At 46.8% G+C, this 12,006-nt stretch overlaps 1 protein-coding gene across 1 annotated transcript in view; it reads left to right on the top strand.

Moving 5' to 3' along the window:
- Gnb1l (G protein subunit beta 1 like) overlaps positions 1 to 10,153 on the top strand; it is a 68,915-nt gene extending 58,762 nt beyond the window's left edge. The window contains exon 7 of the mRNA XM_051191019.1: positions 9,646 to 10,153. Within this exon, the coding sequence (XP_051046976.1) occupies positions 9,646 to 9,897 (252 nt within the window). The 3' untranslated portion in view covers positions 9,898 to 10,153. The remainder of the gene's footprint in view (positions 1 to 9,645) is intronic.
- The last annotated feature ends 1,853 nt before the right edge of the window (positions 10,154 to 12,006 follow it).

Genomic DNA, 12,006 nt, shown 5'->3' with positions numbered 1-12,006 from the left:
AGCCTGGGCCGGAGCAGCCAGTGTGCTCGCCAGAGAGTCTCAGCCCTGAGTACATCTGTGATCCTGGTTGTGTCACAGTCATGGCCTCAGCAAAGCCGTAGAGGGCAGCTGGATAAAAAAACCTGCAGAGTCATCTCCATGTAAACCAAGAGTGCCTGTGCATATTGAAGCAGAACATGGGGTCTACAGTGGGATTGTGGGTACAGTACACATTTCCACTGCCATACTCAGGAGCATGGCCCCTAGGGGTGGGTGCTGGTCTTTCTCCAGCTGAGGTTCCTACCAGGCTCCCAGAGTCTCATCTGCCTGGAGATCCAGTCCTCCATCTATCTCCATGCCATGCCTGTTTCCAGGTGTGAATGAGATAGAAGTGGACTTTGACCAACGAGACAGCAGTTTGTCCTTCTCACATGAACAACTAGTAGAGAAGCAGGAGAAAGTCAGCGAGAGGGCTGCCCTCTGTGTCTGCATACCTCTTTCCCTCTGAGGATCATAGGCAGGGCTCTCTTGGACCTTCATGCCAGAACATAGAGTGCTTTGCATTCTGGCATAGGGTTAAAAGATACTCTCATCTCTCTGGGAATCAGCAGGGTTAAGGGCCTGGGACAAGGAAATAGCAAGGAAGTGTCCCTGAGATGGAGCCCTGATAGGTTCCTGTGGGGTCCACTCTGTGCCTGACAGTTCCCTCTCTACATTCCCAGGGAGACATAAAACAGTATCAATCCAGTCTGTTGAATCGGTTTCCAGCCTGCAGTTCCCCCAGGACAATAGACAGGACTCCAGTCTCAGGAGGTGCAGCTGGATCTGTCTGCAGGCATGGGTGGGCCCCACGTGCATGCTCAGGCACACCATGCCACAGCATCAGCCCCACATACTGCCCCAGTGCAGACTGTGCGGAACCCAGTGACGATAGAACAATGTAGAGGTGGAATTGAAGGTTCCACACACATCAGCAGATAGATAGCTTGCACACAGGGGACCCACCTGAGCTCTTGGACAACTGCACTCTGCAGCCCTTTTAAGGGCTAGTGCCCAGACATCGGTAGGGAACATTTAGAGTAAGGCCGGGGCTCTGCTAGGTGAAAACATAGAAGGTGGACAGAATATCCAGGCCACAAGAGACAGCAAAGGGGCAAGAAGTGGTCAGAGCCAGTGGACAGAGTGTCATCAGGTTCACAAAGGGCAGGGGAGGACATGGCAACAAGAAAGCTGGAGGACTGAATTGCTGGTGGCACTGGTTAGGACCCAGACTTGTCATATGTAAACAGGCTGCTTTGGATGAAGCTGGGTAGTGACAGGTTCTCCCTGGACTGTGACTGGGTGCTAGGTTTTGACAGATGTGTTCCTTGCCTCTTCTGACTGACACGGGCTTATTCTTTTATTTCTGTATGTGTGTGCTTGTGTGTGTGCAGGCAGTTGTGATCTTCCTGATATGGGTGCAAGAACAGTACTTGTTCTTAACTGCTGAGCCATCTCTCCAGCCCTAATCCCCCCCCCACACTTTGAGAAAGTCTCTTGCTGAACCTGGAGCTTATCAGTTCACTTAGACTGGCTGCTAGCAAGCCCCAGGTACCCTCCTGCCCATACCTCCCCAGTGCTGGGTTAACAGGCATGCACCATTGCTCTCTAGGTTGTCTGTGTGGATGCTGGCAGTACTTGCTTAGCCAACATTTTTGCCAGTGGAGACATCTCTGTGGCCTGGATTTTCTTCTTGACTTTGTTAATTTAGAAAATACAATTGTTTTCCCTCTAGTATCAAAGTAATGAAATAAAGCCTGCTGTGGCAGTATGTACCTGTACTTGCAGCTCTTCAGAAGGCTGATGGAGTTCAAGACCATTCTGGCCCACCTCAAAGAATAGTTCTGAGATAACCCACCGGATGCAGCACGTTTCCTTGCTGGCTCACTGAGTCAGAATTTGGGTCTGCAGTTGACTGGCAGCCAAGCTTTCCACTATGTAGTTCTGCTGGTGTCATTGAGGGGCTAGGAGCTGTAGAAGCCCCTGCTCTCCTGCTCAGAGGCTGAGTCTGGGAGTGAATTAACCTCCTCATTGCTGATGTGCTACAGAGCTGGGGGCCCAGGCTTCTTGTTGTCCAGCACAGACAACAAGCTACTTCAGTCTGGACTCTGCATGCTAGGCTGGGGGTGGGGGGAGGCATGTTTTTCTAGACATTTAACTTGAAGTGTGAAAATCTCTATTTGTCTGATGAACACTTTGTAGGTGTTCGTGACTGGTGTGTGACTGTCAGCCACATTCTTCAGCCCTGTCCTTGTATCTTCTTACTGTCCTTGGGCATACTCGGTCATTCCAGCCAACTCATGTTGGACATGGCACCTGTCAGTCTCAGTTGCTCTGCCCTTGTTCCCATGAGGTACTCCTGTAGCTGGTTTTCACACTGCCAGGTATCATCACCCCTCACCTCTAGGTAGACCCTGTATTTATTTGTTCTCTGGCCCCTGAGATGAGCTGATTGGAGTGTATCTTATAGTTCCAAGTGTTTGGTTCCTCACGCCCCCACCCCAACCCTTCATCCCACCCCCTACCCCTACCTCCCACCCCCAGTTATCTTCTAGTTTTCAAATTCTAACTTAATTACGTTGTGGTCAGAGAACAAGGTCTGAATGACTTCAGTTCTTTGAAATGCAGAGAGCTGGTTCAGTTTGCATCCGTGGCCCACATGTGCTTGAGAAGAAATATCTGTCTCTCTAGATACACAGCTGCACACATAGACACCAGCCCAAGCACACATGTGACCAAGGCCCTGAGCTACAGGAAACCTTCACGCTGGCCCTCTCCCTGTTCCCTAGTCCTGCCCTTTCTTGCTTTATGCATTTGGAAGCTAACTTAGGAACAGCCAATAAAGTAATTATCTTGCTAGTTTTCTTCAGTCACCTTCTGGAAAAGAAGTCTATCTACTGGCTGTTGGTGTGGCTTACACTGAGTTTCCTATATGGGTTTTAGGTTTTCTTAGTCCTTCTTGGCCCATCAAGATGTAGCTGTGTCTTATGGAGCAGCTCTTGCCCTACTGATGTTTCCTTTTCCTTTTCCTTTTTTTTTTTTTTTTTATTCTTTCATAAATTTTCTTTTGTTTAAAATTTTTAAAAATATTTTTATTTTATGTGTGATTTATCTGTGTTAACTATGTTGTACAGTAGTAGCAGAGACCAAAAGAGGGTGATAGACTCTCTGAAAATGTAGTTACAGATGACTTTGAGCCAACATATGGGGGCTGGGAATCAAACCTGGGTCCTCTGGAAGAACAGTGAGTGATCTTCATGGCTAAGCCATCTCTCCAGCCCCCTTATTTTTATTTTTGAGACAGATTCATGCAGACCAAAGTTCCCTCAATCTCGCTGTGTGGCCAAGAATGACTTTGAACTCCTGATCCTGCCTCTATTTCTTCTAAGTACTGGGATGGTGTGTGGGATGGCATGTGTACCACACCAGCCCAGAGGGTCACATTTTATATCATAAACAGTTCTGGAGTTTTGTTGTTATTGTTTGAGATACAGTGTTTCTCTATATAGTCCTGGCTGTCTTGGAACTTGCTTTAGGCCAGACTCAAATTCACAGAGACCCACCTGCCTCTGCCTCTTAAGTGCCATCACCATGCCTGGCATGCTGAGGCATTCTGTTTGTTTGTTTGCTGGATTTTTTTTTTTTTTTTTTTTTTTTTTTTGAGACAGGGTTTCTCTGTGTAGCTTTGGAGCCTCTCCTGGCCAGGCTGGCTTTGAACTCACAGAGATCTGACTGCCTCTGCCTTCCAAGTACTGGGATTAAAGGCATGCACCACCACTTCCCAGCTCCTGGGGCATTCTTGAATAGTCACCCTCTTCCCATAAATCAAGGCCACATTTCATTTATTTGGTGGGACCTCAGGGTGGCTAGTGTGGTGGGCTCTACCTGTGTGTGAGTCAGTTCTGATGCACCTGTGTTCTGGAGAGTCCTCTTGGGGTCCACAGTCCTGAATCCTACCTGCATGGGCTGTTGGCAGGTCAACCTCCAGCCTAGATATCTCCAAAAATGAATACCAGACAGGTTTCTTAGACATTGTATCTTTGTTTTTTGTTTTGTTTTTCAAGACAGGGTTTCTCTGTATAGCTCTGACTGTCCTGACCAGACTGGCCTCAAACTCAGAGCTCTGCCTGCCTCTGCCTCCTGGCTAGGATTAAAGGTATATACTGCCACCACCTGGCATGCCTTTGTTTTACATCAACTTCAAAGAAAGCCAAGTTTGGTGCCTCATGCCTACAATCTCAGCGATGAAAGTGGAGGCAGACCATCAGGGCCTCAAAGCCAGCCCAAGTGAGTTTAAGATCCACCATACCCAGCCCAAATCTTTTTTTCATGATTTATTCTTTGATCCATGAATTCTTTAGAAGAAATTGCTAATTTCCAAATACTTGTTGATTTTGTAGTTATCTTTTTTTTCTTTTTTCTTTCTTTTTTTTTTTTTTTTTTTTTCAAGACAGGGTTTCTCTTTATTGCTTTGAAGCCTGCCCTGGAACTAGCTCTGTAGACCAAGCTGGCCTTGAACTCACAGAGATCCACCTGCCTCTGCCTCTGCTTCTCGAGTGCTGGTATTAAAGGCATGCACCACCAGCAGTGCCTGGCTGTAGGTACCTTTAATCTAGTTAACCCTGTTGTCTGTCTCAGTGTTTATGAATGTATGGCTTGATTTGGGCTTGTGTGTGGCATTGTCTATGAGACTAGACCTCACATACCTAGAGAAGACAGGTGCAGTACAGACTATTGGGCAGTTTTATGTCAGTTAGACATAAGTCGTGTGAGCCAATCTACAGTTCAAGTCCTTACTGATTCAGGCCGCAGTCTAGTTTTCTGCCAGTTCCTGAGGAAGGGTCTTAGAACCCTGGCCTGCTATACCTGGTCCACCTTTATTTCTGCCAGTTTTGCTTTGTAATCTTTGAAGTACTATGAGTTCTGTAAGCATTTCAGATGCTTGCTTCCTCGTAACATAGGTGTGTGTGTGTGTGTGTGTGTGTGTGATAGTGGATATGTGGGTATGTTCTGAGACATGTTGCCTGCCAGAGTATTCCTGGGCTTCTGCATATATCACCCTTTTATATTAATTTTGCTTAAAACAGTTTTTTTAAACTACTGTATGTTTTTTTAAGATTTGTTGTTTAGTTTTTGTTTCTGTATTGTGTATGAATGTATTCCATGTACACAAGTGCCTGTGTAGCCAGAAGAAGGCATAGGTGTCTGGAGCTGGAGTTACAGGTGGCTGTGAGCTCCCACGTGGGTGCTCAGGAGCAGCCAGTACACTCTTCCCACTGAACATCCCTTGTCCCACCACAGACTTGCATATGTGCATACACACTCACACACAGTGTTGGGAATTCTTCAACAGCTGCCAGCTCTGGCACTTTCCCTGTGGGCTCAGAGTTCAACCCCTTTATCTGAAAGAAGACGGTATCTGTTTATTTTGTGTGTTTGTGTGCTGTGTGTGTGCACAGTGAACATGCAGAAGTCAGAGGACAGCTTGCAAGAATAGTTTTTCCTTGCCCTATGGGTCCCAAGGATCACAGTCAGGTTGTCAGGTTTCGTAGCAGGCCCTTTTGTCTTCTGAACTGGCTCACTGGCCCAGTTCACTTTTTTATGAAACAATTTCTAGTCCTGTTCATTTATTCTAACTGATAGTCTCAGTTATATTTTCTGTTCTTTTTATAAGTTTTACTGTTTACTAATAATTTCTGTCTGAGTAATTCACATAAATAATTTTATAATTATTTTAATGTATTTTCTTTAATTCTTATGTATGTGTAGTATACATGTGTTTGTATATGCATGTTCACATGTAAGGATACGTGTGTGTTCATATATGAGCATGTACATGTGTATGGAACCCTAAAGTTGACATTGTCTTCCTTGGTAATTCTCTACTGCGTTTATCAAGGCAAGGTCTATTGCTGAACCCAGAGTTCTCCAGCTCCAACTAGTCTAGCTTGTTAGCTGGCCCCAAGATCCTCTTGTCTCTGCCTCCCAAATGTGGGGTTTACAGGTGGGCCAAGCCATTGCCTTCCTGGGTTTTTCTGTGGTTCCTGAAGGTTCATTCTCGGGCCTTTAAGCTTGGTGCCATCTGCATGGCCCTTTTCCTTTCATAGATGTCTTTATTTGGTCTGTTTGGTACCTGTATCTTTTGGGGATCAGTTTGTACTGACTGGATTTTCCCTTGATTGTGGAACACATATTTTGCCTTTCTGTGTGTCTAGTAATTACTGTTGATGTGCTGGACATTGTAAATGGTACATGACGAAGATATTGAATTCTGTTGTTTTGTGCTGGTGTGCATTTGCCTCTAACAGTGGGTTTAATGGCTGGCTTCATGGGCGCAGCTTCATGTATTGTTGGGGAAGGTTTGTGGAAAAGCCATCTGATCAGCTGCTTTCGTTGTGGTGGCACTACAATGCCAGCCCCACTGAGACCATGTCAGCCCTGGTATTTTACATTGTTAGATCATTATTCCTGATGGGGGTCTGGTGCCCAGCCTTTAGCTCTCACTGTTGACCTCTCGCCCTGCAGCAGCCTCCCTCTGCTAAGCTTGTCATCTGCTGTGAACATACAGAGCCTAGACCACAAACAAGGTCTCCTAGGGAAACCACACCGCATCTCCCTTCATTCCACCACCTTTATCCTCACAGCCTTCTAGCTGTCCAAGATTTCATCTGTCTCCTCAACTTAATGTGACTATTATATTCTGGCTAGATATTGTCCCCAGACAGAAAATGCCAGGGCCTGTCAACAATTACCTTGTGTGTTTTGTTCACCTTCATGGACCTTTCCAGCAAAAAGGCCTCAGACCTTTTTGTCGAAACCACTTTATGAAAGATGAGCCTGCTTGCTGAACACAGTCACACTATACCTTTGACCAGGGTTAGGCTCCAAGTTTTTACCTTACTTACTGCCTTGGATTTGGAACCCAAATGTCCCCAGCTTCTCTCGGGCTTATCTGCTGTTTGACCCTCCAAAGTCCCTTTCTACATACCTCAGATTTAGATTTAACTTTGGATGGAATTTAATCATTTAAACCAGAGAATACTTAAATTTTCACTGCTTTGGTATTTTGGTATTATCATACACAGATATGTAAAGCAAATAACAGAAAATCAAGGCCTCGCTTCTCAGGTGGGAGGGGAGAGGAAAATGTGCTGAGTTGCCATCATTTATGGTGGGGGTCAGGTCATCTCAGATATGAGGTTCAACAGTGAGCAAGCTCTCAGCAACACCCCATCTTCCTCACCACCCGCCCATGCTTCTGTTAGTTACATAACTGGTTCTCCAAGCCATAATCCCCATGTCTTGTGCATAATCCTGTAGGTAAGTAGACTCAGTGCTGTCTGCCAGACCGTTCACCGTAGTTCTCTAGCCATCTCCTTCGAGGCTGGAGTTAATCTTCTTGTTCTTCCAGGAGGACTTACAGGAGCAATATTCTTTCAGCTCTTACATGTTCAAAAATGTTTGTCTACTGTTTTCACACTTGAGTGACAGTTTGGCTGGATATAAAACTATGCTCCCCTTCTGCCTGTATGAGCATTGCCCCATTCTCTGCTGGCACACATGTAGCACTGGAACTTTCTGGTGACAGCTTCTACTGTACCCTCACCTGCCATGTGATTTTTTTTTTTTCCTGACTAATTGGAAGGTCCCTCTTCACTCTTAGTTCTAATAATTTTAGAGCATATCTTACTATTGAATGCTCTTACAGTCTTTCTTTGGATTTAGATCCTAAAACTTCTATTTCAACAAATTGAAATTGCTGTCTGTTGCACCCCATGTTTTTTCTCTGGTCCATTGTAACTGTTTTATTCTCACTTAGCTTATTTCCTAATCTTCCTGTGCTCCCAAACTCCATCCTACCTCATTCAAGGCCTCCATTGGTGCTCATCCCCTTTATCATTGTTTTCTTCCTCCATCCTAAGCCCTGCCAAGTCCCACAGTGATTGGTTTAAAAACAATCTATTTCATCAGGTTCTGTTTTGTTACTTTGTAGCTAAATTGCTCTGTGACCATTTCTACTGGCTTATATGGATACTCCTATTCATTTTTCCTGTTTCAATTTATCCTTGTATCTCCTTCCTTCCCCTTCCTTCATGCTCTCCCTCTCCCTTCTTCCTTCCTTCTTTAAAGCAAAATCTCAATATGTAGCCCTTGCTGGTATGGAATGCTCTATGTAGACTAGCCTGGCTTCAAACTCAGAGACCACCTGTCCCTCTTCCTCCAGAGTACTAGGGTTAAAGGCATGGGCCACTGTGCCCAGCCTCCTTGTCATCTTTGTGGAGATGAGTCATTGTCTGCAAAGGGTGATATGGTTCTTCTAGAAGGCACTGAAGACAAAGGACTAACAGAAAGCTTGTGGCTCAGAGGCGGGCCACTCATGGGAACAGAGCTGTCAAGTGCCTTCTGTGTATAGGATAGGCCTATGTAACTAAGAGGGCTGCCTTCATTACTATAACAAAGAACCTGAGGCAGGCTAACTTCATAAAGGGATTTTTTTTTATTATTATTATTTAGCTTGAAGTTCTAGGAGTTTAAAGTTTGGGTGACAGCATTGTTCTTGCGTTTGGCAAGGGCACAGTGGTGAATGGCACTGCAGAGAATATATAGAGGAACAGGCCACATTGACAGACAGAAAGCCAGGGAAATGAGGGTTCCATAGCCAATGAAGAGCACATCTGAATTCCTTGTCCCTCCTCCATGCTGTTTCCCTCTCCCTGCACCTTATTCCACTTTCTATTACACCAAAATGCCTAAGACTGCTAAGCCTAGGTAGTGTCTAAAGAATAAAAGTTTAGGGCCAGACAGGTGGCCCAGTGATTAAGAATACTAGCTGTTCTTGCAGAGGACCCAAGTTCGATTATCAGCACCAACATGAATGAGAGCTCTGCAACTGTCTGTTCCTCCAATCTCAGGAGATTCGATGCCCTCTTCTGGCCTCAGTGGGCCCTACACAGACATAGTGCACAGATATATGTACAGGCAAAACACTCAAATACGTAGAATAGAAATTTAAAAATTGAAATTTATTTGACTAGTGGTATTGAAGTCCAGGACCCTCAACACCTGCATCTGCTGAGTGCCAGTCACAACATGGGGACTATCCCTAGACAAGACAGAACAGGCTGCCAGCTCAGGTCTCATCATTTCACATAGCTCCAGTTCCTGCCAAATACCCCACCTTAGGTAGCATTAATGGGTGAATTTTTTTCTGACTGAATTCTTGAGAGACACATTCAAGGCTGTCTGCTTTGCCAGCCTCTTCTCTGGGCAGTCCAGGGACCCCTACCATGTTTCCAGATCTCATTTCACTCTTGGTGTTATTGTTGATGGAATTTGTATCTCCCATGTGTCACAAATTTCAGTGGAGGTTCCTCCACACTGAGAACCCAGGACTTGGCTTCCCAGGTTCCTCCAGGGCTAGAGTTGTCTAAGCAGCCTGGGGAGGGACACAACATAGCTTTGTGTGGCCCTGTATATGCTTAGGGAAGCCCCTGCTATGACCATGGGGTTGAGGAGGAGGCCAGATGGACAAGAGCCTGTGGCAGAGTAGGGCCAGGGAAGGAATATTTGTGGCCAGGGACTGCAGCAGACCCAAGAGCAAATTCTTCTCACTCTGCTTGCTTATAGGTGTACAAGACTCATGAGCTCACCAATCCTGGAATTGCTGAAGTTACCATTCGGCCAGACCATAAGATCTTAGCCACAGCGGGCTGGGACCATCGCATCCGTGTGTTTAACTGGAGGACAATGAAGCCACTGGCTGTTTTGACCTTTCACAGTGCTTCTGTGTACTGTGTGGCCTTCGCCCCTGATGGCTTGCTTGCTGCAGGGTCTAAGGACCAGCGTATCAGCATCTGGTCACTCTACCCCTGCCCATGACTACTGCATTAACACAGTCTTGACCCAGCCCTGTGGAGGGCCCTCAGGGGCCTCTGAGGACAACATATTATGGCCAGAGGTCCATGGAATCCAGTTTCTTCATAAAGTTCTCTGTTCCTTTCATGACCTGTCACTCAGATGACAGAACCTGATGATAGACACCTGGCACCTGTAGCTTGGTAAGAGTCATGGCTTAGTCTGGTAGTATGGCCAGCCTGGACATATTTGACAATAAATTTCCCGTTACCAACCTGAAGACTCAAGGTGAGAACTTTCCATGGAGATGTCCCTGTGTTGTCTCCTTAGGATGAGAACAGTCAGATCTTCAAGCAGGCAGTCTGGGCTTGGCCTTGGGAGGCTGTCAGTCTCACAGTGGCTGTCTGCCACATCCCCTTGGCTCTTGCCCCAGAAATGTTGAGGAACTCCTGACATCCAAGGCTGAGGAAAGGATGAAACTGGGCTTCCAGAGGGTGGTGGAGTGGGTCGTCAGGGAAGGAGGTTTTAGCCTCTGATTCCTAGTGAACCTGCAAGAGGCAAAGGAAACAAGCTGAGACAGGCCACAAGCCGGAGTGTAGTGCCCAGGGCACAAGCACAGGTTTGCAGGACGTGGAGTAACGAGACCTTACTTAGGAGCGAGCGAGTGCCCAAAGCCTCTTTCAGTGTGTGGCTGGCTGGTGAGCAGCCTCTGACGGAATGTTGATTGGTGGAAACCAGTCTGCAGAGGTGAGGATGAAGCTAGGATTCTTCTCCAGAAGTACCCTGTACTGGAAGAGCCACAGCACCCAGTGCTGCACTGCCCAACCCTGCTGTTCTTAGAGCCCCAACTCCGCTCTGGATCCCTTCTCTGTGACTAGATGTCACACCTCGCTTACCACACCAGGGCCAGATGTGTCTGTGCCATAGTACAGCCTGCTGTCCCCAAGCTGGGGGCACATGTGGGATGATAAGTACAGGTGAAATATTTGTAGCAAGAACTATGGCTTGGTGTCACAGCTCCAGGGCCAGAGAAGGCTCAATTAGATCGGTGGCAAGTTGGCTAAACAGTCCAAAAGATGTCCGTACATGGGGTGCTAAGAAACTCAACTGGAAGAGGAAATGGTTGGGAGATGGGAATGTGGCCTGCTGCTGGTTGGTTGGGAGGATGTGCCTTTTGCCCCACATTGAGGGAGGCAGTTGCCAAGGAAACCCAGTATCCTCAGAGAGCTTCGTGGTTTGTCCTCTCTGTATGCCTGTGAAAGGTATGGCTCCAACTGAAGCCCTGAGAAGTTACCACAGCAACTGCACCCCCAGCTTGCAATCTCTAAATGCTATGGGGATATAAGCTGCCATGTGTATAGTCGCCAAGGACAGGAGGGAATGTTTGCTGTAATAGGCTGTGAATTGGGAGCCACCTTCAGCAGATTCTAATCAGCAGAGCTCTGTGACAGGGCTGGCTATCCTGGAGTCAGCAGAGACAAGGTGGGCCAACTGGGTCCACATAGGCAGAAACTTGTGAACCTAATGAGTAGTCTGACCCAGGTCACCAAAGCAGTCCTTGATCACTGCCACAGACCTCTTCACTCCCTATGGAGAAAGTCCTTGCTAGAGTACCAACCAGATACATTGCTCATCGTTCTCCCAGACTCCCCCAAGGGACCTGCTAAGTCCCTAAGTACCAGGCCCTGTAGCTTTGAACCTCTGAAATTAGGCAAAGCCCAAGGCAAAGGTAATAAGTGGAGGCCTCAGCACCCCCTCCCCTTTCCAGAATTCATGAGGGAGGGAGAGGAGAGAGGAAGGGGCACACAAAAGGGAGAGTTTTCTCCTTTTGGAGATGTCAGAGCTTCTTGTGTGTGTGTGGGGCAAGGAGAAACAGAACCATGCCCGTTACAGTTCCAGTGAGAATGTCCCCATCAGCCTGTGTCTCTGAACACTTGGTTCCGGATGGTGTTACGTTGGGAAGGTTGTGGACCCTTTAGGAGAGAGATTCTGGCAGAAGTGGAACCCTGGGGTGGGCCTCGAGTTCACAGCTCAGTTTCTGTTCTCCCCACTCTCCTTCCTGACTAGATGTGGTGTGACTTGCCACCTCACCATAGTGAACTCTGTGTCCTCAAACCATAAGCCAAATAAACC

The sequence above is a fragment of the Phodopus roborovskii genome, unplaced genomic scaffold, assembly GCF_943737965.1.
Source record: "Phodopus roborovskii unplaced genomic scaffold, PHOROB, whole genome shotgun sequence".
Classification (NCBI taxonomy): Eukaryota; Metazoa; Chordata; class Mammalia; order Rodentia; family Cricetidae; genus Phodopus; species Phodopus roborovskii.
Note: the sequence above shows the minus strand (reverse complement) of the source record. Positions and strands in the feature narration are given on the sequence as shown.